We start from the raw sequence: 24372 nt of genomic DNA on the forward strand, positions 1-24372 counted from the left end.
GTCACGAGGGTTGACTGCCTTGGTATTGAAAGCTTGCTTTACCTTACCAGCGACGTGATAATAAGTTGCCGCCATGACAACATGAGCTCGTGAAGGTTATATTTGTCTGCTATAGGTCGATATATAATAAAGACAAGAAAAAAGTGATAGATGAAGTGAACTGCGTGTGAGAACCTAAATTCTTCAATGTTTTGAACGGTAAGAGGCAGCATTCCACCCCGGAGCATCTTACATGCCGACTAGGAAGCGACGAAGAAGAATGCCATTACGTCACATTTTGTGGGCGGGTCAATATGTCACTTCCGTCGAAAATACAACAAATGATGAAGCTAGCAATGCTGTGTACTCTGTGCTAATTCAAGGAAATTTGATGCTGTAATTGTGTTTAACTAATTCCAGGAGTCGACTGGCACCCTCATATCAACAGGTCAGTCCATATCACTTTATAGCTCGAAGACGTCTGACTAGTTACGTCTCTTCTCTCATTATTTTAGCTTAAATCAGACGTTAAAAGTACCTAGCTAGCTAACACTAAATGAATAAAAAACCCTGCGCAGTTCAGATATTTTTGCCATGCAGACTGTTTTTGGTTTTGTTTCCATCTCTTCTGACCCACCACGGCACTGGAATATGTTATTAGCATTTTTTACAGGATGTTTGATTCACCAGGTGTATTACAAACCAGGTTAGCTGAAGTGCAGAGTATGTTTGGTTTCCTAAATTCTTATTTCCTCTCCTCAGTTCTCCAGAAGCGAAAGTAAAAAACTAACTGTTTATTTTGATAAATCTTCAGCTTATACAGTGTTTCATTCTGGACGAACAGTGGGAAATACCTCCCCTTTTATACAATTCTGATTGCTAACGTTATCCCTTATTAAACAAACAACCAGGGTCCCTTTTAACACGTTATTTAAACTGAATTGAATTAAGTTTAAATTAAATAGTTGCTTCTCAAAGTCCAATAACGCTATTTAAGCATCACTTTGTTCATCCTCAAGTTGTCTGAACATAACTTTGTCCATCAACATACAAGTTCATCGTCCCATGCAGCTGCTAACAGACCACTTTAGTCCCCACATTTGCTTATCAATAGATGTCAGTTAAGATCCTGAAATGAAATATGCAATTACATCATTATAAAAAGAACACTCAAATCAACAGATGTCGGATTATTATTGCTACAAAGCATTGTTTATAACTCATCTATATAACCCAAAACAACCATATTGGCCAACAGTATGTTGTAAGGATTAAGGATTAGAGGTATTTGTTCCAGAGATTGACACATACTATTTAGTTGCATTAAGCTGCAGTTATAAGTAGTCTCGCCTATTGTTGTGTTACTTTGCACTGGGGTACGAACTGATTCTGGAGAGTTAAGTTTAGCTACTAGTTCCAGGCAAGAAAGAACAGCAATGATATGCCTTCTGAGTTTTATTAAGCATTTACATATGGCCCCAAAGCACACAGAGATCTCCACAACAAAGCAAAAAAGAGGTTTCTGTCTCTTCTTCTTGCACACAAGAGTGAGCATACGAAGAAGGGACAGCCTATCCAGAACACACAGTAGTGAGAAATATCTGCAAAGTATTTTCCCACTATCCAGTAACCTTGAGGCTGTGATAACAAGATATGCACCACACAGGCAGGCTTTAAAATCTGCAACACTTTATTCTAGATGATTTGTGGTCACATGCCTCATTTTTTGCCGGTTTTGTTAAACCGTGGCCTCTTATTTAGAAAAACAAAAGTAAAATCTGTGCCCTTCTTGTCCAGATACATGGTGGCAGGTTCAGCACTCATGGAGCCGTCCACGAAGCCTGGGACCAACCAGGTGGCTGATGTGGTGTTTGTCATCGAAGGGACGGCGAACCTTGGACCCTACTTTGAATCTCTAAGGAAAAATTACATCCTTCCAGCTATTGAGTAAGAACTGTGACACTCCCACTTCCTCTTGTAGCTTCTCTGGTATTTATGTTGTGTCTAAATTCCACTGTTTTGTTTACTATAGATATTTTAATGGAGGGCCGCCAGCAGAAACAGATTTTGGTGGAGATGTGAGTGTTTCCAGCTCTTTTGAAAAACTCAATTTACATTTTTCAGTGTATTTTAGATTAAAATTGATAATATTAATATGCACGTGTTTCCTTTTGTCCTTCTAGTATGGAGGAACACAGTACGGTCTTGTGGTGTTCAACACAGTGGACTGTGCGCCTGAGTCGTATGTCCAGTGTCATGCACCCACAAGCTCTGCCTTCGAGTTTGTCTCGTGGATCGACAGCATCCAGTAAGTGATTACAACACAGCTGTCATTCATGTTGTTATAAAATGTAAAATAAATAGGGCCATATGTGTTGCCAATGTTACACCACCCTGTTTTTGTGCACACAGGTTCATGGGAGGTGGAGCAGAGAGCTGTAGTCTAATCGCAGAGGGACTCTCTGTTGCCTTGCAGCTCTTTGATGACTTTAAGAAGATGAGGGAGCAAATGTAAGACAATCTTTATGTTGCACGCTGCTCTCTAACTCCAGTCTATATCATTTAAAGTGCAATCACTCGACACCAATAGAGGGATCATCACGAAGCAATCTGTTGTTAATTAAGAAGTATTAAACAGCCTGTCAGACCGAAGTATGTCATGTTTGGTGATTATGAATTAAGCAATAAGAGAAACACAATCTTGTTAATGAAGTAAATTGTTGCCGTTGTTGTACTCGATAACACGAAAGAACTGGCTCGGGGAAATGTTGTCTTACTGTGTGTGTGGGCCTGAGCGTCTACGCTGACTTCTGTAAGTGGTCCCTGCCACAACTGAGCGATGAAGCCAACGCAGTGTTTTAGCCGCTCTAACGCCCCCCATAAGCCTGCTCCAATAAACAAAACATGCTTAATGTCTGTTTAAAAAAATAAGCAATAAGTTAGTAACTTATGGGAGGCAATGATTTCAGCTCCATCGTTTTGTCTTTCTTCTTTGCCAGAGGTCAAACCCACAAGGTGTGCGTGCTGCTGTGTAACTCTCCTCCATACCTGCTTCCTGCTGTGGAGAGTGTGAGCTACACCGGCTGCACAGCAGACAACCTGGTTAAAATCATCAGAGATGTGAGTTATCACTGATGTTGTACCTCATGGTTTTATATACTTAACACCAAGTATTGTATGAATTACTGTGTAATATCAATGATATATGTAATGAATAAAATTAATGTGCTTTATTCCTTATGTTTCATTTCTTAGAGAGGAATAAACTTCTCTGTGGTGGCTCCGCGTAAACTCCCCGCTCTGAGGGCTCTGTTTGAACGGGCGTCTCCAGTAAGCGGTGCAGTTGAACCACATCCAGACTATAGTCAGGACCCCTTCCACATGGTCCTGGTCAGAGGCATCTCGCTTCCTGGTGAGAAAACACTTTTTAACACCTTGTTTGTGTGGGAGCTACTTGGCTTAGACCAGTCTGTCCAAACCTATAAATACGCCTTGGAAAATAAATGGAATTGCTTTATACTCCGAGGAAACGTTTAACTTTGTAACTAATATTTATTGTATGATTTATGGAATGTTTTTTGATTTTAAATCTGTGAATGAGGGTTAGAGTTAGAACCTAAACATCCAAGTTAGCGCCTATCCAGTGCAGAAAGTTGAATATAAAGCAGGTAAAGTTAGAGATAGTTTCTCCATATTTAGTGGAGACCAAGCCTAATCTCTCCTCTCCACATGAAAGCTCATGTGATTTAGTGCAGCTTTAATATTAGAGGGTACTTTCCTTATTCCTTTAAAAGAATTCTTTTCGACATTTGTTCTGTTTAAGACCGCTGCAGAGGTCCGCTAACTCGATAAGGCGTAACCAGTTATGACCTCAGATGGCTGCAGTAAATGCAAATTCAAAAAGTGCCGTATGAATAAATCTTAACTTACCTACATTATGGAGACAGAGACAGGACTGTGAGAGGAGTTTTCTGCACAGTGCAGCATTGTTCATAATTAGGAATGTGTTATGGTAAGAACAATGCAGAGTGGTGTGGTTAAGTTTTTTCAGGAGAATAAAGTGCATTCTTGTAAGCACTGACAGACCTGTTATAGGATGTTTTTTTGCCTTTGTTAAGGCTGCAAATGACAAAAGTAAAGCATTAATCCTAAAGGGCCAGCTGTCGATTTTCGACCTCAGTCCTATCATGCTATTATGGGGCGCTAATGCCATTATGGTGGGGAAAAAAATGCAATCTCGCTCTGTGCCTTTGGAGGACGCTATCCACCTTCAATGGGCCCTGGAAAACATCCGCCAGACTACGTAAAACACGTCGTTTGGCGGAGGCCAGGGAGCTCACTAAACTACACTTCCTCAATCTAGGACGCCCGCCTCTGATGTCATGTGTCGTTCAAAATCGTCAGGTTTGAAATGTAGACCGCAGAGCGTAGATTTTTTTAGACGATGCACCGGTATATTTTCGTTGTGTTTCGGATTCTGTACCGCTCTGAGCCATCGCCAACAGCAGTATTTCACTCCAGCGTCCCTCGCTGGGCCGTTCCTTTCAGAGGGCGGGGCACAATGCACGCTGGGTGTTGTAGGAATGTAGAATGGGCGAAACCACGAGCTGTTTGTGCAACTTTCTTCACAGCTATGGCTTCTGCTGTTACAGGGAACACCAGCTTTGACTGACAGTGGCCTTTTCTAGGGGAGAACTGCTCCTTTAAAATATCTTCTTGCTTCTTGTTTGTCTTTGTTTAAAGAGGTACCTTCTCTACCATAACAAGGCTTTCCTCCCGCCTGATTAGATTTTGATTTCATTTCGTACAGTTTTCTATAATTACATCCCCTATAATATGATTTTAAGACACTAGATACCCATTTTACATGTTAAGTGCTGCTGCAGATACAAAATAAGATGATTAACACGGTTACTCTTGAGTTGGCGGAAGCATAACTAAAGACTTTTTGAGCTTCTCTTAATGTTTCCTCCTACACTTTTCTGAATACCTGTTAAATTTCTAATCCTTCACTGTGAATGAAGAACTGTTCAGCTCCTATGTCACTACTACAGAGCGTTTTATGTCTGAAAAGTGTGTAAAATTCTCCGTAAATTTCTCTGTCTGTGTCCAGTTTCCTCAGGTGGAGGTCCTGGGCCGCTCAAACCCGTCCTCCCTCCTCAGCCTAACAGTCAGCCTCTTGGTGGAGCCTCACAGCCTCCTCCACCCCTTAACGCAGCCCACCCTTATCAGGTAATGGGCACGCAGCCACACAGAACTGTACGGCTTCCTGGACGCTAATTCCTGCCGCCTGCTTTTGGCTCCGTTTCAAACAGTGGTGTTTCTGTTGCTTCTCTAAAATGTTTTTACTAAGCATTGTCTCCTTTTTAATCCGCCTGCTGACAGAATCCGGCCCCCTTGACTGCTGCTCAGGTGGCTGCACAGATGGCTGTGGAGGCAGCCAACAGCCAGAAGAGTCGCTGTGAGTTACCAGCGGTCTATTTTTGTTGGCCAGGCTTTTAGTTGTGGTGTCTCTATGTCTGAATTCTCCATGTGTGAATGCTAAAGATTTCCGTATTGTTATTTACATGTTTATATTTTCTTTCAATTTTTTTTTACTTGCTTTGTGTTCCTCTTCCTCCTCCAGTCCCAGGAATGGTCGGTCAAGGTCCGCCGTTCGCCGGTCAGCCGACCATCCCATCAGTCGCCGGGGTGAAGCTCAATCAGCCGAGCATGGCCACAGTCACCACAGCACCACAGCCCATGATGCCACAGCAACCGGTTCCTCCCAGTCAGCAGCAGCCAATTCCGCCCCCGGGGCAGCCTGTGCCCAATCAGCAGCAGCAGGTGCCACCTCAGCAGCAGCCCCAAGCCAATCAGCCCACAGTGCCTTCGGCACAGCCCAACATGGTAAACTACAGTCATTCATATATAACCAAAAACGTCAATACCATCTTTTTTTTTTCATTTCATGTGTAATACAACTTTGACTACACTAGATGTTTTCCAGTTTAAAGAGTCATCACTCAACATGTTAGCAGGGGCTTTGCTTTCGCTCCGTGTTCGAAACGAGCGACTCTTTTTACTGACTCTGGAGTCACAAGTCCTCATCTCCTAACTCGCTCACTGACTCACCCCTCCTTCCCGCTACTAGCCACTGCAAACTGCGAAAACAGCCACTTTGGCACTTGTTTCAACTCAGTACTCGCTCCCACAGTCCGTCGCCCGGAGCTCGCTCCCTGCCCTGAGCTGAAGGTCTGACTCGAGTTACACAAATCACTCACTGAATCACTCAGTACCCGTGCTCTCACACAACGGGCTCAAAAAGCACTTTTTCCGCACACAATCATGGGAAAACAAGCGTCACAAACTCCGCGAATTACGTCCAAAAACAATCAGAAGGTCTAGAAGAGCTGCACAATTAAATTTAATCTCCATTTATCCTTCTGCAGAAAAGCAATATTTGGGTTTTGACTTTGCGCAATGATGAAACGTAACAGGGTTCTGGATGTAGAATATAAACAGTACAGACGGGAGAGGAAGTCTGATGCCAGTCCAAGTTGAGCTTTAAAAACAAATAAATCAATTCTATTTTTCACTGGCAAACAGTGAAAGGAGGCCAGGACAGAGGAGACGTCTCCTCACTGCTGCTGCATTTTGAACTACTGTAGCTGCAGGCGAGCTGGGGATGACTGACTGACTCCCTCTAAAGAGAGCTGCAGTCATCTAGATGTGAGGTAATGATAGCTTGTAAGACAGACTCAAGATCCAGAACAGGCAGAAGAGGTTATATTTTTGCTATGTACTTAATCTCTCTTCACAGATTCCACATAGAAATGTAGAATCTGTAGGCAAGGTTGTGAATTTTAGGGACGGCAAGTGGTCTGGTTTCTGTTTGTGGTACGCTTGTAGTCCGAGTAGTATTGACCAATCACGTATCAGGAGGCTGCGGCGTATGAAGGAAAAACAGCCCATGTGGAGAGCAAAAGCAGGCGGAACGTTATGCATCATAATGACATCCCATCAGCATCATCTGATGATGATTTAGCTTCTTATTAATCTCTATAAACCAACATCTGCATGCTAACCGCTAACAATCTGTTCTAGATCAAAAATTCAACTTGCGCTGAGATTACTTCCTCGAATGCATAAGAAATGATCGATCCGACCTCCGTTCAACAAATGAGCATTTTAAAAGTAGTTTTCTTTTCTTCTTGAGAACAGACCTGACAAAGCTTAATTTGCATCATGATGTTGTTATTTCTGCAAACATCGTTAATTAAAGCCAATCACAAGAAAATCTGTCTCTTTTTCGGGGTCATACCGCTGTAGTTAGCCAGAGTGCAGCCTCTGTGTAACTATTTACAGTGAAACTGAGACTCACCACAAACAGATGAACGGGCGCTCCTCCGAGGGATTTAATGAACCATGAAATGACGGCGTTTATTTTGCAGACATATCTAGAGGGGCGAAATTCCCTTCACTTTTGATCTGCACACACGGTCGCTTCTCGAGTTGCTAACTGGACTGTAAACAAGACAGCACACTGAAAAGGAAGAGGCTATATCATCGTCAGACTATAGCTGATGGGATCCGAGATTGTACTTAATGTGAACAAAGCTACTACCAGATTTAATGACCGTAGTCTGTTTAATTTTAACCGTAAAACATGACGGATCAAGCGGCCTCTGGTTGGGAAACAGGGGTTTGCTATAAAAGGAGCATACAGCATGTTTTGATTGTTGTTGCCTGTATTATTTTAAGTAAACCTTGAAATAGTGTTTAATTTATTGGAGGTTCATCACAGCCAACATTTGGTGTAGTTAAAATAACTCACAGCACTCAGCTGAAGCCTTGATGTGCTATCCTCACCAGGTTGTAAACACTATAAATGTTTAAATCATGTCGATATTCTCAAATGTGAGTGGCCCTGCTCGTGTTAGAAATGAGAGAAGCTGGCCTTTAATCTGCGATGCTGTAACGCCAGCAGCCCAGAGCTGAGTTTGCTGTCTAACACGACGTCTGAAGTCTAATATCAAAATGAATTTTAAATGTTCGCACTACTATCAGATCAAAACCAGAACATGCTCCCTTTCCCTAGAAAATCATTGTGCGTATCGTCAGTGTTGTATTTCTCTCTTTTACAATTCATTCATTCATTCTTTTCTCCAGTAGTCCAAACTAATTATGTTAATTTTGTTCCAAAATTAGATTAATTTGAAGTAATTTATTGGTCTGTGTTTTCCTCATATTTCTGGCAGGTGAAGGTTCAGTTCTGCTCTTAAATTGTACAAGTATACTCCATGTAACACGCTCTCTTCTCTTTTATTTTCTTGACAGGCTGGTGTGTCTGGAGCTCCAGGCAACGCAAATCCCATTGGACAGGCGCAAGGTGTGGCCAATAAGATTGTAGCATGGACCGGCGTTCTGGAGTGGCAAGAGGTAACGCTCAGAAAACGTCTTAATTTGAGTAAATGCAGAGTGGCAGATGCCCTGAAAATACAGCTGTGTAGTGTAAAGCAATGTCAGAAACCATTATAGGATAAATGCAGCTTAATTAGAAGCATTCACCCTTTTCCCCCCAAAAAGCATAAACCAGCTTTTAAGGATTAAAACCAAGACTTGTAGTGAGGTGAAAGGAATCCTCGCTCAGTGGTTCCTGTCTGAAGTCCTCCAGTTTCGGGGGCAGTTAAGGGAAAGGTTCAACAGTTTGTGAAATTCACTTGCAAGCTTTCCGACTAGCTACCTAAATTAAGATGAGAAAATACCACTTTCCTCTCCCTTCGTTACATATCAGGACACAGCATGCAGCCAGTTAGCTTAGCTTTGCATAAAGAATGGAAAGATGGAGAAATACCTATCGGTGCTTGACTGAAAGAGCACAAAATTTGTGTTGCAACTTCCACTAACAACAAAAAAAACTTTTTTCTCTGAAGTTTCCTCTTGTTGCCAGGCAACATTAAGCTGAAGACGTGACTTTACAACCAAGATATTACATTTTAATTGGTGAGCTTTAGCAGTGCTGGTAGGATTTACATTCGGACAGAGCTATGCTAGCTGCTTCCTGCGTCTTCCAGCCTTATTCCAGTCATTTAAAGGGTAATTCGGTAACGCTTTATATTAAGGTCCTTGTAATAAGCGTTAGATGCTTATTAATATTAAATATATGTTAATAAGACTATATAAGTGCTTAATAAAGGGTTTATTGAACTTACTAAGGTACTGTTCTCACTTTAGATCCAAAATAATTAAATGAGCGCATAGTTAATTGCTAACTACTGCATAATAAAGTATGTATTAATCCTAATAAGCAACTGTTAATCTAAGGCTCAACAATGGCCTAATAGGCAAGTGAGTAAGACTCAATGAATGAGATTGTAATGCTATTCTAAACAATTATAAGAAAGTTATAAGGCATATATTAACGCTTGTAAGCTGTCTATAAATTGTTTACAAGTTTCCTATAAGTGCTTTTAAATGTCTTATAACCAACAATAAACATGATTATGATACTGTTATTAACACTCATATAGTGTTATTAACATATATTTAATGTTTATAAGGACTTATAAAGGTTGTATTACCTATTAACTAATGCTTATTAAGGACCTTAATATAATGAGTTACCGGTAGTTCAAGTATTTTTAAACCTTTGTTCTATTTTTCAATATTTTGGGGTCTCACCATTTAAAACCAACAAACTCGCACAATAATGCAGACAAACCAACCGATGTAGGCGGCGGTAGATCAGCGACTCCTGTGTATTAGTAGTAATTAGTGTTTTTGTCAATGGAGTCTGGTGGCTATAAAGAGAAAATGCTTTTTAAAAACAATAAACTTACCTTAAAAATTAAAGGCCCATCTCTGTAACCTCCGTCAGGAACTTTTCCTTGACATTGCCGATTACTTTAAATAGAAAGCCGAGCCTGTCAGTGACAAAAACAAGTCCTTTAATTGCATGTACTCTCTACCAAGGCACTTGCGCCCAGGTATTAATGTTGCAGCCATTATAGCTTGTTTCAGGGTTGATGGCTGAACAACCTTCTGGGGCAATTTCAAAACTTTTTATGTAAGCCATTTAGACCCCAACATTTGTTGAAAAAAAAAAAGGGCCTATGTTTAAAGTCTCATAATTCCCATCTGACTTTAGGAAGAATAAGTATGTTACTGTCCTGGTGTCCCAGCTGTAAATCAGTCTGTATAAGGCAGCTGAAACACAAAGCAACAGGACATTATCACTGTAGTGGTGATCATCACAGTAGTAAGTCTTAATAACCACCTGTCATTGATTATTGCACAGTGTGATTAATCGCACATCAATTTAGCATCTTAATGCTATTGGCTTAGCTCAAGGTCAAATCATTGAGTTTACAGTTGCAGTGCTGAGGCAGGAAAACGGATGGCTAATGGCCTTTATGCGACACTCATGAGGCCCTCTATTGTTTGTGTTCGGTGGACGGACTCGGATCGATGCCCTTTATCGACTATAGTTGCATCCTCCCTCTTCTGTTGGGCAGAATTATCCGAGTCAGTTAAATTGACAGGAATAAGCGTGGGAAGCTCGGGGAACTCTAAATCTTGTCTGTGAGATTAGGAGCACTTAAAATTTGCTCTTAATCTGCCATTTCCTCCTCCAGTTCAGTCATTAGGCTTTCAACTCTGGAAGGGACTGTCCTCGGAAATCATCTGTAATGTTTGCACTACGGACATTACACTTGTTTTTAAGAAAGAGGTCTAATTTTGTTTAATTTCAATCAGTTAAATCCTGAAAGCTTTTGTTGTTTCTGCACTAATTTATGGTTGAAAAATTAGATTGTTTTGTTACTTCCAACATCTATGGATCCATTTTTATTCCTGCGGTAACAAGCCCTGGAAACACAAACCCATTTGTCTTTAGAGCAGCCGAGCACAATACATTTGTAATGGGCAGCGCAGGGACTACAGTAGGCCTGACTAATGTGTGATTGATTGATCATTGATCCGTCATCGATGCCCAGAAGATGAAGAGGTTTGGCGGCTTCCCCGAGTGGGATTGCTGTATTGATGTGCTCAGAAAGTTGTTCTTTTTTTCCCTCATTCCTGACATTTTGCTGGTGAAGAGGTTACCCGCAGGCTTTTAAAAGTCCATCCATCCGTCTATTTTTTAATTGCTTGTCCTGATTGGGGTCACAGTGGAAAAGAGGGTGAGCAGGGCGCCCTGCGTGTCCTTATCCTCAGCAATGTTCTCCAACTACTCAAGGACAGCTGGAAGATGTAATTCCCCCAGCATGTCCGGGGTCTTCCCTGGAGTCTCCAGCTGTTTAAAACCCAGAGCACCTCAAGAAAGATGCAGTGAAGAGGCATCCTGAGATGAACCACCTCAACTCAATTTAAAGAGGATTTTTGTTTTATGTTTTTTGTGGCGTGAATGACTAAAAGGTGCAAAAGCTCTTGGAATCACACTTCAGCTGGCATTCATGAAAAAGGCTCTAATAGGTGCAACGTTATCCTTCAAGGAAAGCCACTAAAACTGCTTGTTTTTGCCACTGACACACTCAGATTGTTTCCCTACAGAGCCACACCCTTTTGTTAAAGTAACATTTTTTTTAACCAGAAACAGCCGTAACATCGATCTCTTCAAAGCCACCAAGCTCCTTTTGAGAAAAACAGCAAACAGACGAGCAGGCGTTAAAGAAGTTAAAACTACAGTTTTTTCAATGGAGTCTGGTGGGCATCAAGGAGCGCGATGTTTCTGCGGGTTTCTGGTTTAAGAAAAGCATATTTCTCTTTAACAAACGGGTCTGTTGTTGTCGGGATCCTTTCTGTAATGTTCCTAGATACTTACAACAATATTGAGGTATTCCAAAATTTTGCACCTATTAGTCAAAACAGCTCCCAGGTTTGTCACACACAATGAGGCTACTCCAACTGAATCCAAGAAATTTACCCTCCTCACTCGGGACATCTGCCCCTCCTCCATCTTGACTTTGTAATCAGGCTTTTTGTTGTGGAGCCCCGTGATGTCAGGTGTGGAGGTGCTTTTCCACATCCAGACAGCTCCCGCAAACATTGAATGTCATTGTCACATGCCCAAAAGGACAACATAATAACATACAGAATCCCCAAATACCAGAGGAAACACTCCAGTGTCACCAGTCCTCAGCAGCACCTTGACGTCCTGTGCATGAATTGTACCAGCAGCAAAGGAGACAGAGCAGCAGCTGCTGGAGTCCAGTGCTCTTATTGAACCTTTCCGAGGTTGTATGCTGAATAAAGAGCAGCTAGCTTGCAAATTAAGACATATTGATTATCTTGTTGAAAAGAAAGTTTGGTGATTCTGACATCGTTGGTCATGGGTCAGTATTTAATAGGGTTTCACAAGCCCTTAAAAAGACTTAAAGGGGGGTATTATGCTAATGTCAAGCTTCATATTTCACTCTGTGATACCTGTGGAGTAGCTTAGCATAATTTACAGTTAAAAAAAACTAATTTACAAGCCCGCTTTCTTCTGATTGGCCAGCTCTCAGAAGCCTGCTGTGACGTCACAAAGTGCAGCATGTAGAAAAAACTGTGTGAAACCTGGCGTTCACAGCAGCCTTTAGACTGAGCTGAGAAGCCTGGGGATTATGCCAACATACTTTTACCTACAGATTTGAAACTTCACCCACGTTTAGTCTGGATGTCCAACATTGTAACATTATATATATATATATATATATATATATATATATATATACAAATAACCGTTGAAGCAGCTTGGTCTGACATAATCAGAGCACACAGAGCTGGTGTGTGTGCCCCCTCCTCCCATAATAAAATGCTATTTCTAGAAGTAATAAGCTAAACTTGTTTCAGTAATATGGAGTGTTCAACGATATCTGGCTCGAACACAACAAATGCCTTGGGTATAAAGGCATTAGAAATGTTTTTAATGTGAAATGTTTCTTGTATTGCCTTGTTAATGGTCCTAAAATGTCTTTAAAAGCCTTTATATTTAACTGCAGGAAGAAATGATTAAGTAATGTTTGCAATGTGCTGCTCTAGCTCACTTTCAAACCACCCTCTTTTTTGGTGTCCCCGTTTTTCTCCCCAGAAGCCTAAAGCCTCATCAATGGACTCCACCACCAAACTCACACGCTCCCTGCCGTGTCAAGTGCACGTCAACCAAGGGGAAAATCTGTAAGTGTCCAGTCAGACACTGTGGTCTCTTATCTTTAGCAAAGTGTGCGTTGTTTCATGCTGCCGTTGTGTCCCCAAACAGAAACACCGACCAGTGGCCGCAGAAGCTCATCATGCAGCTGATTCCGCAGCAGCTCCTGGTGAGGCCTTTCTGCTCTTTCAGTCAGAGTGTTGTGCTGACTCGTATGTTTGCAGCGGTTTGAATGATGCATTACTAAGTGCCCCGTTCTTTCTGCAGACAACCTTAGGTCACCTCTTCAGAAACTCGCGAATGGTTCAGTTTCTGTTCACCAACAAAGACGTGGAGTCGCTGAAAGGCCTGTACCGCATTATGGCCAATGGTTTTGTAAGTTTTTGAAGCACTTTTTCCCAGAGCCTTAAAGTGTTTGTTCCCTTCCTGTCCCCAAACGTATCCATCATTCAGGGCACCTCAATACATTTTCCATGAGTGGCAGCTGAGTGCAGCTCCAACCTCTGTCCAGCAGAAAGCTCCATGCTGCAGTGTCGTGTTGTAGACTCTAGAGGGGGTTCTAGGCTGTGCATTTAGACTCTTTCAAGCCAGATGAGGGTGTTTTAAACATGCCAAACCATCAATCCAGACCGAAAACTTACATTTTTTTTTAGATCTGATTCAGCTCCAGAAGGCGAGCAGGTTTTGTAAAGTAGTGCCATTAAGAAATAACACTGCCTTTCACCTGAATTAGATTTACAGTCGAGGGAAGCACAGTGTGAATTAACTTAATATCATTTGCATTCAATTTTCTAAAACAGATATGTTTGATTAGGCAGAAGACCTCAGGAGTAGGTCCCCCAACCCCGTGCCCATCCCATAATTACAACAGCTTCCACTGTCAAGGTCTCACTCTGCCCTGTGACCCTCCCTGCAGGCCGGCTGCGTCCACTTCCCCCACACCACCTCACCCTGCGAAGTGCGGGTGCTGATGCTGCTCTACTCATCCAAGAAGAGAATATTCATGGGCCTCATCCCCAACGACCAGAGCGGCTTCGTCAACGGCATCCGGCAAGTCATCACCAACCACAAGCAGGTCCAGCAGCACAGAGCGGTGAGTGGTGAAGGAGGAGGAGGAGGAGGTGGTGGGATGAGAGAGGAAGGTTTCAGTGTGGATAGTGGGGAGAGCAAAAGGAGGTGATAATGAGGAGGCATTATCGAGAAGCACCTGGGAATTGAGGTGCATTGTTTACGGCATTAAGGTGCATTGTTATTGACATTTCATTTAGCGAGCCCAGTATCTTCACAGCAGCCACTAACGGCTCTCGCTCCAGTAGAGGCTAATGGGGCTAGCATTAGCTAAATTCCTGCTGCAACATTAGCACTCGCACCTCATTATCTCTGTTTAAGTGAGGGAAATATCGATGCAATACATACGCACTCTTTAGATGGAGTTTGTGCGTCTTCAACACTGTGTCCTATATTAGGTTGTTTATGGTAAATATATTCTGTGCTTACAGTTTGACAGCTTTAAAGCTTTTTCTTAGAGATCCAGCATCCACTTTATTAGAGACACCTAATAAACAATGTAATGCAGTCTATAACAAGTGTTCTGCCATTACTATGATGCCTGTCATTTTCCGCTCTGACACTGTCAGGAGGTGCTAATGAAATAATGTTTAAGCACTGATTACAATTAGAAACAAGTCTCAAGAATACAAAACAACTATGACTTCATTCATAAACAAATAACTGAATTTAGACTTTGCTGATAATGTCACAAAAAATGACTATTAAAAACGTTTTGAGAGTGTAATTTACGGCTGGGCTGTTGAATAGGAAGAGATTGCACAGATGAACCTTGTAAACTTTAAACTATAATTATTTAAAGCACATTTAAAAACAACAGGAGTGAAGTCAAAAGTTCTTTACAGTCAAGACATATGAGTAGGAAACAGTCTCAACGCAGATATACACGATTAAAAGAACAGAATCCTGACACTCCTGACAGTTTCCAGAAAGTTTCTCGACAGTCTGCCCCTGAAAGTTTCTAGAGCTTCCCTGTCACACATGTCCCTAACAGCGGGAGATTTGGTATATCCCTCCCTGCGTTGATTCAGTTTTTACTCTGTAAATAAAGTCAAGCCAGGGACCCGTTGCCAGTGGAGTATACTCTTTTCAGTCTCTTTTCTGCTGCGTCACAAATGCGCCCAAAACAGGGTTGGTAAACAGTGAAGATGGCGGTGACGGTGGTTAGGTCTTTATTGTATCTATTAATCATTCAGTCTATTTATCGAACTCGGCGGCGACAAATTTGGATCAGTGCAGATCGGAGCCTGGGCAATAATTACCCAGGTCTACTGCAGAGTCATCTGACCCGGGTCTGAATGCCGATCGTAACCTTTCCCACTAAGCAAAAAAGCTGGATGTTAGCGGGTTTTTTCACCAGTGGGAAAGGGGCTGAATTTACCACCCTTTCTTGTTGAATACCTTGTATGAATTTAAGATCTGCCTTAAGCAGCCTAGATCATTCTGCACCTAATTCATCTCTCAGAGTTGCCCTTAGGTGGTTAGCCTAAGTATTAAAGTGGTAGAGTGGTTGGCAAAGGTGATTCTTTGTCATCTCCGATTAAGGAATCCCACAGGGTTCAATATTAGGTCCCCTTCTTTTCTCTGGTTTGGCTGGCTTGGTTTTTCACATCTAGAGCTGAAATGCTAAGTTGACATATTAATGTAAAAATGAATAGTTCTGAATTTGATTAAAATAACAGATGATTGTATGTCAGTAATTATATTAAATTGAAATGAGAGGCGGAAGTGTTTTTATGGGTTTTTGATTGTTGGTTGATGAAAAAACAAGTCATTTGAATACGTCACACGTTAACAACATGTTCAAATCAAACATTATGGAAAAATAACTTTAAATTAAATCAGTTATAATGGTAATAATAAGTTGCAGCCCTGCCTCCAGTATACTCACCTTGTTTTACAGCCGGTGTGCTGTAGTGTCATCCCAGCAGTTCACATCAGTCGGTGACATTTCACTGAACCCAACAACAAGACAGGAGCATCATTAAAACCAAATGTTCACACTAGCTGCTCTGTCGTGTTTGCCATAGTTTGAAAATGTAAGAAAAGACGTGCGATGCAGCTTTAATATGCGACCCCTGTGGAGCTTTGCTGAATTTTTTAGCTGCCCCGACGTTCACATTACATGACACGCTGTAGGCGAAGCGGCGGAGTGGCAGCAGTGCGTTGCACCTTAAGGGACGGGGTTAAGAAATGTAAAGGAGTTCATTACGGGTTAAAAACTCTGCCGCCTTGTTCGCATGACATGAAAATTTCACTTCCCCTCTGCACTCGTCTTCATCCCTGGAGAGAGGCTGATTTAAAATGTGTCCTCTGGATTAGCCGCCTTTCCCATCACAGGGCTCCGCTCCAGCTTTTGCAGCCTGCGAGGAGGAATGCTGCAGAGCTCTGAAACAATGCTGCATCCAGTCACAGAGAAAAGCACTGTGTCTCCATTTAAAATTGAAGCCTGCTGTCAGGTTTACACGACTTGGATTACGTTCCTCCTCGCAGTCTGCTCTCATCTGCCGTGATAGCTCTTGTTTGCTCACCCTGCTAATTTCAGAGGAGCGTCAGCGCTATATGTAACTCCGAGCTGTGCGTGTATGAGCATCAGGGCGTTTAGAGACGGCAGAAGACATGAAATTGTAATGAAGATTTTTTTTTTCCCTCTTGTGTATCATCACATATTCAGAGCTGCATTGCTAATAGGGAAGCGCTACGGCAATCTTAACGTAATTAAAATTTCAATTTGGACCAGTGGTTAAGGTTTCTCTGGAGTGGCTTCTGTTTGTTCTTCGTACAGCGAGACACAATTAAATGTTTCTCCCCTGAAAAGAGATGCAAGCCCTAAATCTTGATCTGGGATTTTATAGGTTACTGGGTTAAAGACAGGAGATAAATCACAGAGAGAGGAAGAGGCAGGCGCTTTGTTAGCTCCCTCAAAAGACCCAAAGCTGCTTGTTTCCCTGCTATTGTTGGTCAGAAGACACACCATGCATTAGCCCAATCCCTGGGTGTTTTTCCGGATTCAGCAAGATGGATGAGTGAATGTGTTTTTCCATCATGCTGTAGTTAATAATTTGTGCTTAGCAGAGGGAAGAAACACCCTTCATTCCTCCTTGTCTCTCCCTCCACAGCACCTGCAGAGGCTGCTAGCTGCTGCCAGATTCAAATGCTGCCTTTTTAAACAGTTTGGTCTCATACTGAGATTTTCTCTCGCGCCTGACTCCTTTTTTAAGTGCAGGACTGTCTGTGCAAATAAAATTGGAAGTTGCATCAGTGTAGGATATACAGTATCTGGATGATTAGCTCACAGGTGCGTCTGCAGGTAAAGCAGCAGCAGCAGCAGCAACAGGTCGCTCCCTCTCCTCTAACTCTAACAACAGCAGCTAGATACTGTATGTGCCTTCTTTTTTCCTACTCCCCCACTTTGCTAACAGCTTTAGTCATCAAGCTTCGGTTTGTTTCAAACCGTGAAATCCAAAATAGCAAACACTGCAGCAGGTGGTGCTTCGAGTGTCATCGTGTCCGTGTTTGTTTTTGCTTTTCGTCTGCACACTCGCGAGCAAAGGAAGCGAATATTTGGTTTCAGCCCAACGCTCTCAAGGTTGTTAACACAGTAAACATCATTACACGGGGAGAATATGTCGACTGTAAATATAGATAATGGCTTCGTTTTGACAGTACAGAAATAGCCAAATGTCAGACTTGGTGTGATTTATTCTTTTGTTTGGAGGAGACGGGCGATGGCAGGGTTGTAAGTTCAGCTTTTTAAAGTGGATCTGAATTTTTCAAGTGTAGTTTTAAATAATCATGTGCAAAAAATTAGATCCTACATCGTCTTCAACTTTCAGAGAAGATTTTATAACTCAGAGTGCTGAAGCATCATAAAACCTTTAGCTGAACTTTCCTGCACCAAACAAGGAAGGAGGATTTCGTCTCCTATCATTCACATGCGATTGTCTTTAAGATTGGTTTATCTTGTTGGGGCCTTTAGACATTATGACAATTAAATTCACTAGATTCTGATTCTGTCATTCCAAGGTCTGTTATTTCTTGATAACAGACTGTTGCTATGAAGAACAGACCGTTGCTAGGGATGCGGCTCTAATCACACAATCCGGAGGACTAGCTGTAATGATATCAATCCGCCAACAGAAGTCGGACGCTTGTTTACAGAGGGAAAAAGAAAACAGCGAGAGAAAGCAATAAAGGTTAAAAGACGCAACAACTGTAGGCTACGACAGAGAGATCTACAAAACTGAAGATGGCACATGAAGTAAACATTAAACAGAACACAGTATGGGACAAGAAAATGTCATCAGACTCTGACAGTGACGAGACAGAAAACCTCAATCAGGCGCTGATTCCTGCGATCCTGTTCTACCTGTCTTACTTCACCATCAGAGGAAATGTTTCCATTCAAAGTTATAATCTCAAAGATCTCAGTTTCGTTCTCTTTGGCGGCACCTATGGCGACAAACGATAATTGCGGGAGCACACTTCCCAGATATCCAGACAGTGTTGCATGTGTGACGTCCACGGTCGGCTCTGGTTGTAACTCTTGATTTTCCTCGCTGACGGTCGCTTTCCTTTTTAGACTGTTTGCGTCATCTGAGCGTCGAGTTTGTTTCTTTTTCTTTGGATTTTCACTTCTTGTTGAAGTTGTATCTGTAGTCATCGATCTTTTCTTTCTTTGTTCAGCCATAGTAGATTACTGTTTACTCGCAACACTTGCAGAGAGCGGAAAAGCAGCCGCTTAGCTCCGCCTACCCTCTCTGGCAGACCAACCACTGCTGGATGATGGAAAACGCGTCACTAACTGGGCGCCGCTTGTGATTGTTTTCCGCGAATGTCGCCACAGCCAGCCAGTCTGTAATACTGCAAATGCAAAGGCTTTCATCAGTGGGCCATAGGCACAATCACCATTGTGTTACCTCATTGAGCGATAGATAGTGACTTAACAGACTTTTATTTACATAAAAATCTTCGAGATTATCACTTTAATGTAAGTAATTACAGCGACGTTAGCTCATTTTAAGAAAGCTACAGAGTTAACCGTTGCTATGGACGCAGCTCTAACGGACTCTCTGGGTGAGCAGTCGGGGTTCCATCCCGCTGCAACCTGCTCACTATACATTATCCCTTACATAGACCTCAACCTAAAGTGTACTAGTGACAATAATTCAGTTTTAGTTCCCTTTATTCCTCTTTTCATAAGACTCACCAAACCCTGCACTGTTTTTGTGCTCAGACATTTGGTGTGTGGGCTGCTGAACTCTTGAATGTAACTTCTGTATGACTTGTTTTTACTTTTCAAAAAAACACGTAAAAATCTGCTCAGTTTTAACGACTCCACCTTCATTTAACCTAACTTCCAAACAACTTTTTTCATAACTTTTTTAAATGTTCTTTGTTTATTTTCAACCTAAAAACAGGAAACCAGTGTCTTAAAGTTGTCCTGAGTCCACAGCTGTCTCACTCTCTCTCCTTCTGTGCAGCAGCTGGGCGGAGCAGGCGGTCCCATGCAGCCCGGTCAGGTCGCCCCCAACCAGAACTTCCTCAACAGGCCCCCTGGCCCCATCCCCGTCTCCCACGGCAACGTCCAGCAGCAGGTAAGTGAGCTCTCTCTCTCTGCGCTGGCATGTCAGACTGTGACTCCCTCTCACGCTGCCTGTTGTTGACACCTTTACTGCCCCGGTGCCCGCTGATCTCTGCATGCCTGACTGGTAACCCCTTTCCTCCACTGTCCTCCTTGTTTTTCACACTTCCACCATTTTTCCCACCTCCTCCTACACTCTTCTCTGATCTGTCCTCTGTCCAGTCTGTGGTGGTGGGCATGCCCCCTGTTAGTCAGGTCTCTATGATGGAGGAGCAGCAGAGGCAGAACAACATGGTGAGACCTGCAGGAGCCTCGTAACATACAAACATGTGTCCACGGGTACTTCAGTTAGAGGGTTTAAACTTTTCCAAGTGTGCAAATGATTGATTGAACACGACATATAGAAGTAACATTTCCTATCAGCATGTGTTGGCTTCACCAGTCTTTCTTGAATGTTTCTCTTGTAGCATGCAATAAAAAACATTTTCCATTAATAACATGCATGCTTAAATCTGTATATTTATCAAAGAGGAGCTGTTTGCATTGAGCATGAACAAGGTGAGGGGCTTCTTTACTGTGTATCCTCCAAAGCTGCTTTAAAGTGGTAATCTCGAGGCGACACCTGTGGCGATAAACGGTAATTGCGGGAGCACACTTCCCAGATATCCAGACAGTTGGCTGCGCTTGCAACTCTTGATTTTCCTCGCTGACGGTCGCTTTCCTTTTCAGACTGTTTGCCTTCATCTGAGCGTCGAATTTGTTTCTTTTACTTTGGATTTTCACTTCTTGTTGAAGTTGTATCTGTAGTCATCGATCTTTTCTTTGTTTGTTCAGCCATAGTAGATTACTGTTTACTCGCAACACTTGCAGAGACCGGAAAAGCAGCCACCTAGCTCCGCCTACCCTCTCTGGCAGACCAACCACTGCTGGATGATGGAAGACGCATCACTAACTGGGCGCCGCTTGAGATTTTACCCGCCAAAGACAGCCAATGCAAATGCAAAGGCTTTCATCAGTGGGCTGTCGGCTCAATCACCATTGTGTTACCTCATTCGGCGATAGATAGAGACTTAACAGACATTTATTTACATGAAAATCGTGTCATATACATACATGTTAGACAATAGCTTCAGTAACGTCAGCCTAAAGGTGGTTCTCTCCTTTCTGTTAAGTAAAATAAACAAAGAACTTTTTTCAACATGCAAGCTGCTGGTGTTCCTTAACCACTTGGTAGTCATTAAACATGTGGAGGTTCCTGTAGCAAGGACAAAGATGATTACAAGTAACCTAAAACCTCATCTTTTCGTAAGACCTAGTGAAGCTTTAACATGAATGTGGTGTAATGCATCTTAAACTGTCCCTCAGATGACGATGAGAGCAGCCGGACCAGCAAACCAACAGCAGCCCGTCAGCGGCGCTCCACCCAACCAGGTCGCACAAGGCGGACAAGCCCAGCCCCAAGGTCCCATCCTCCGCCTCTCAAACCCGGGAGCCAATCCCCAGCTCCGCAGTCTCCTCCTCAGCCAACAGCAGCCAGTAAGAGCCAATCAATCGTCCTGCTGTACATGTCTCACAGCGACTGGGAATTCTCCTCCTGTACTTATCGTGTCTCTTGTGTCCCTGTGTCTTCGCAGCAGGGAGGAGTGTCTCACATGCCAGGCATGATGTCTCACCAGGGTTTAGGGCAGCAGTTGGTCCATCCGGCGCCAGGAGGGGGGGCTCAAATGCAGGGCCAGTGGAGGCAGCCATTGGCAGGTCAGCAAACCCCCCACGGAGGTGGAAGGAGTTCAAAGACATTTGACTGGAGAAGATTTTGCGTTTAGGAATATAGGTCTTGAAAAAAGAAAGTTACACAGTTTGAAATTTAAAGGACAGAAAAATAATCACGTCGTTAGAAAAGTTAGAGGAGACGAGCACTTTTGGTTCAGCATGCCTGTGAGCTCAGGGTTTCATATGTGAGACACAAAAGACCTGAAAGAGCAAATCAAGTTTAAGTTCTTTTTACTTACTACACTGCAAGGCAACTTTACATTTTATCTATTTTTTGTTTGTTTTTGTACATTTCAAATCTGCGTTTTCCACCTTTACATGCAACCATCTCTATCAGACAAAAACCAACTGGCAGGGACTTATTTGAATTACACATTTCCTCCCAGTGTTTCTGCTTTTTCTGTGTAAATTGATTGAAAAAGTTTGGAGAACTTCTGCTGCATTAATATATTGATGTGGAGCTCCGACTTTAACGAATTCCATCGCTTAAAGAGGACTCGCCTCTCTGTAGTCTCACTGCAGTCCCAATAAAACACAAAGCGTCTGAGATACAACCAGAGAGAGAGTAGGTTGATTTTTCAGACTTAGGAAACGGATCACCAGATTTAGCACTTTTACATTTGGTTCACTTTTATTTATTCTAGGTAATATGTGAGCTCGTGGTTTGTGGTTCAGGTTTAGATTCTGACAAACTATTTGTATATGTAAATATTCCAGAATTCCAACCATATAGAAAAACTATCAGACATATGCTTTGAATAGACATATATGCCTAATTAATAAATTCAACATTAATCAATTGATTACACATCATCCTAAATGTGTCTTTGCCTTTCATTAATGTTGAATAAAATAACTTTAAAATGAGCTCCACAAAGAAGCCAAACAAGTATGAAAAAGAAAAAAAAATCGACTCGTTGCGTCAAATTGTGGTTTAGGTCAGTTTTGCGGCTTCATTGAACAGAACTGCTCCGCTGCTTTTGCATAGTTGAAGCCATCTAACCCATTGGGACAACTTGCAAGTTAAGCCCCGTTCTGGTCAAATAACCCGCTAACACCCGGCTTTTTTGCTGAATGGGAAAGGCTACAATCGGCAGTCAGACCCGGGTCAAATGACTCTGCAGTAGACCCGGGTGATTATCGCCTCGGCTCCGATTGGCAATGATTGGAACACAAAACCCGGGTGTTATGACGCAATTGAAGTTCCGGCAGTTTTTATTCGCTCCTGGAGAGAGAGTCCACACTCGACACGGGAATTGTGCCAGCTTTGCCCAGTTGGAGTACATTTTCCTCAAATCCCAGACAGTTTCACAGGCCGTGTTGAATTTCAACCCGCCGTAGCCACGCTGCGCTGTCATCATCGGCAGGGCATGTTGCAGAGTACTGAGATGCAAATGATGTGTCGCACCGTCTCCGCCTGTCCATCCCTCCATGTGGAGGCAAAGGCTGCATAAGTTTATATTTAGGTTCTTTTGGCAACACGTCTTTTAATTAACACAGTAGCCACTTTAATACACCATTATTAATTTTTTTTGCTATTTACTTTCCACCATGTAATCTTTATCTGCTGGACAACTACACGTGATACCAGCGAAAATCCGGTACATACCGGCTAACGTAAACCCTGGTCTGAACATGGGGCAGTAAAGGTAACCATTTCATATCAGCACGTTTCAAATTTCAAAAAAATTCAAAAAGTGCCTCCAAGTTGACCTCAGAAACAGACCTCAGAACAGAAACAGCTGCAGATATGAAATATGGTATCATTTGGAAAACAGTGTGAAGTAATACATAAATAATGTATCCAGATTTAGGGGCACAATATAACTTTGAATAGTCGTTTTAACTCCAGAACTCACATTACATCAGAAAACACTAAGACATAGCTCTCTATGAAACATGACGGTGCTGAGTCTTTACATCAGTATGATTCCTGAAATAGTAAAGAGAATCCCTCTTCTAAACCTCCTTGTCTCTCCCCGCCTCCTCCCCAGGTCAGATCCTGATGTCTGGAGGTCAGAGAGGTGCTGTTCCCCAGCCCGGGATGCCCCAAGTCTCCAGCGTCATGGAGGATGAAATCCTCATGGACCTTATCTGAGTGAGCGTGCTGGACTCAGGAACAGAGTTTTTTGTCCCCCCGTGAATCTCGGCAGCCTTTTGCCAGTTTGGACACATGCATCCGCTCTGTTGCTTTATTGCTACAAATGTTCAACATAATTAAGGAACAAATCATGACTAGTTTCTTTTTTTTTTTTCTTTTCACGGGACTGAGCAGCTGAAGTTAATTAGGGGCAGACAATGCGAGCATTAGTTTCTCATGTAAATGGTCAAACCGACAGCACGCTAATCCTCCGCACTAACACTGAAGAAGCCAAACCAGTGGAAACAGCCGATTATGTGAAGCCTCTGCGAACTCTACTTTTCTACACACTGTATCGTTGAGGACTGAAATAGTGATTTTTTTCCTTTTTAATTAAGATTTTACTTTTTTTTCCTGTTACATTTCTTTTTTTAAAGTTGTTTCATGAGGATAAAATAAAAGAAGCGGCATAGATTTATCTCTGTGAGGAGGTTTTGTTGGTGATGATGTTGTGCTTGAGATGGCCGGCCAAAGTCTCCACCGTCCTGCCTCCCGCTGTGTGAATGCAGATTGGACCCGTAAGGTGAGAGAGAGCCTGAAATAGACGCTGTAATAGATAGTTCAGTGTCTTTTTCTGCCAAATAGTGTCACAGTGTTAATTTTAACTACTCCAATATGTCGTGGAACCACAGAGAGTCGTCTTGTGCCAAGTAGTCCTACCAGATGGCATCAGTTGGCCGTGCTTCCTTTGGCATAACGTACAATCAGGCTGACCGCATGCGC

The 24372-nt window shown here is 42.5% G+C and overlaps 1 protein-coding gene across 3 annotated transcripts; it reads left to right on the top strand.

Moving 5' to 3' along the window:
• Positions 1-320: 320 nt before the first annotated feature.
• med25 (mediator complex subunit 25) lies at positions 321-24067 on the top strand. 3 transcript variants are annotated; one of them, XM_069676372.1, is made up of 20 exons: positions 321-427; positions 1777-1926; positions 2012-2057; positions 2163-2287; positions 2392-2490; positions 2979-3099; positions 3235-3391; positions 5093-5211; positions 5365-5440; positions 5606-5868; positions 8299-8400; positions 13031-13116; positions 13199-13256; positions 13355-13462; positions 14004-14180; positions 19639-19752; positions 19962-20033; positions 21105-21275; positions 21374-21494; positions 23504-24067. In XM_069676372.1, exons 2-20 carry the CDS (start codon positions 1781-1783, stop codon positions 23605-23607), a joined length of 2265 nt encoding a protein of 754 aa, XP_069532473.1. In that variant the 5' UTR covers positions 321-427; positions 1777-1780; the 3' UTR covers positions 23608-24067. The 3 variants fall into 3 exon arrangements, with proteins under 3 accessions (XP_069532473.1, XP_069532474.1, XP_069532475.1); XM_069676373.1 differs by having other exon boundaries at positions 19642-19752; XM_069676374.1 differs by lacking the exon at positions 19962-20033.
• The last annotated feature ends 305 nt before the right edge of the window (positions 24068-24372 follow it).

This window comes from Semicossyphus pulcher, unplaced genomic scaffold, assembly GCF_022749685.1.
Source record: "Semicossyphus pulcher isolate SPU_LCO1_2020_fin unplaced genomic scaffold, fSemPul1.0.p SCAF_25, whole genome shotgun sequence".
In the NCBI taxonomy this organism is placed as follows: Eukaryota; Metazoa; Chordata; class Actinopteri; order Labriformes; family Labridae; genus Semicossyphus; species Semicossyphus pulcher.

Coding starts and splice junctions, on each gene's coding strand:
- med25 (XM_069676372.1), top strand. CDS start 1,781: ATGGTGGCAGGTTCAGCACTCATGGAGCCGTCCACGAAGCCTGGGACC. Junction 13,463..14,003: donor GCATTATGGCCAATGGTTTT/GTAAGTTTTTGA, acceptor CCCTCCCTGCAG/GCCGGCTGCGTCCACTTCCC. Junction 20,034..21,104: donor AGCAGAGGCAGAACAACATG/GTGAGACCTGCA, acceptor ACTGTCCCTCAG/ATGACGATGAGAGCAGCCGG.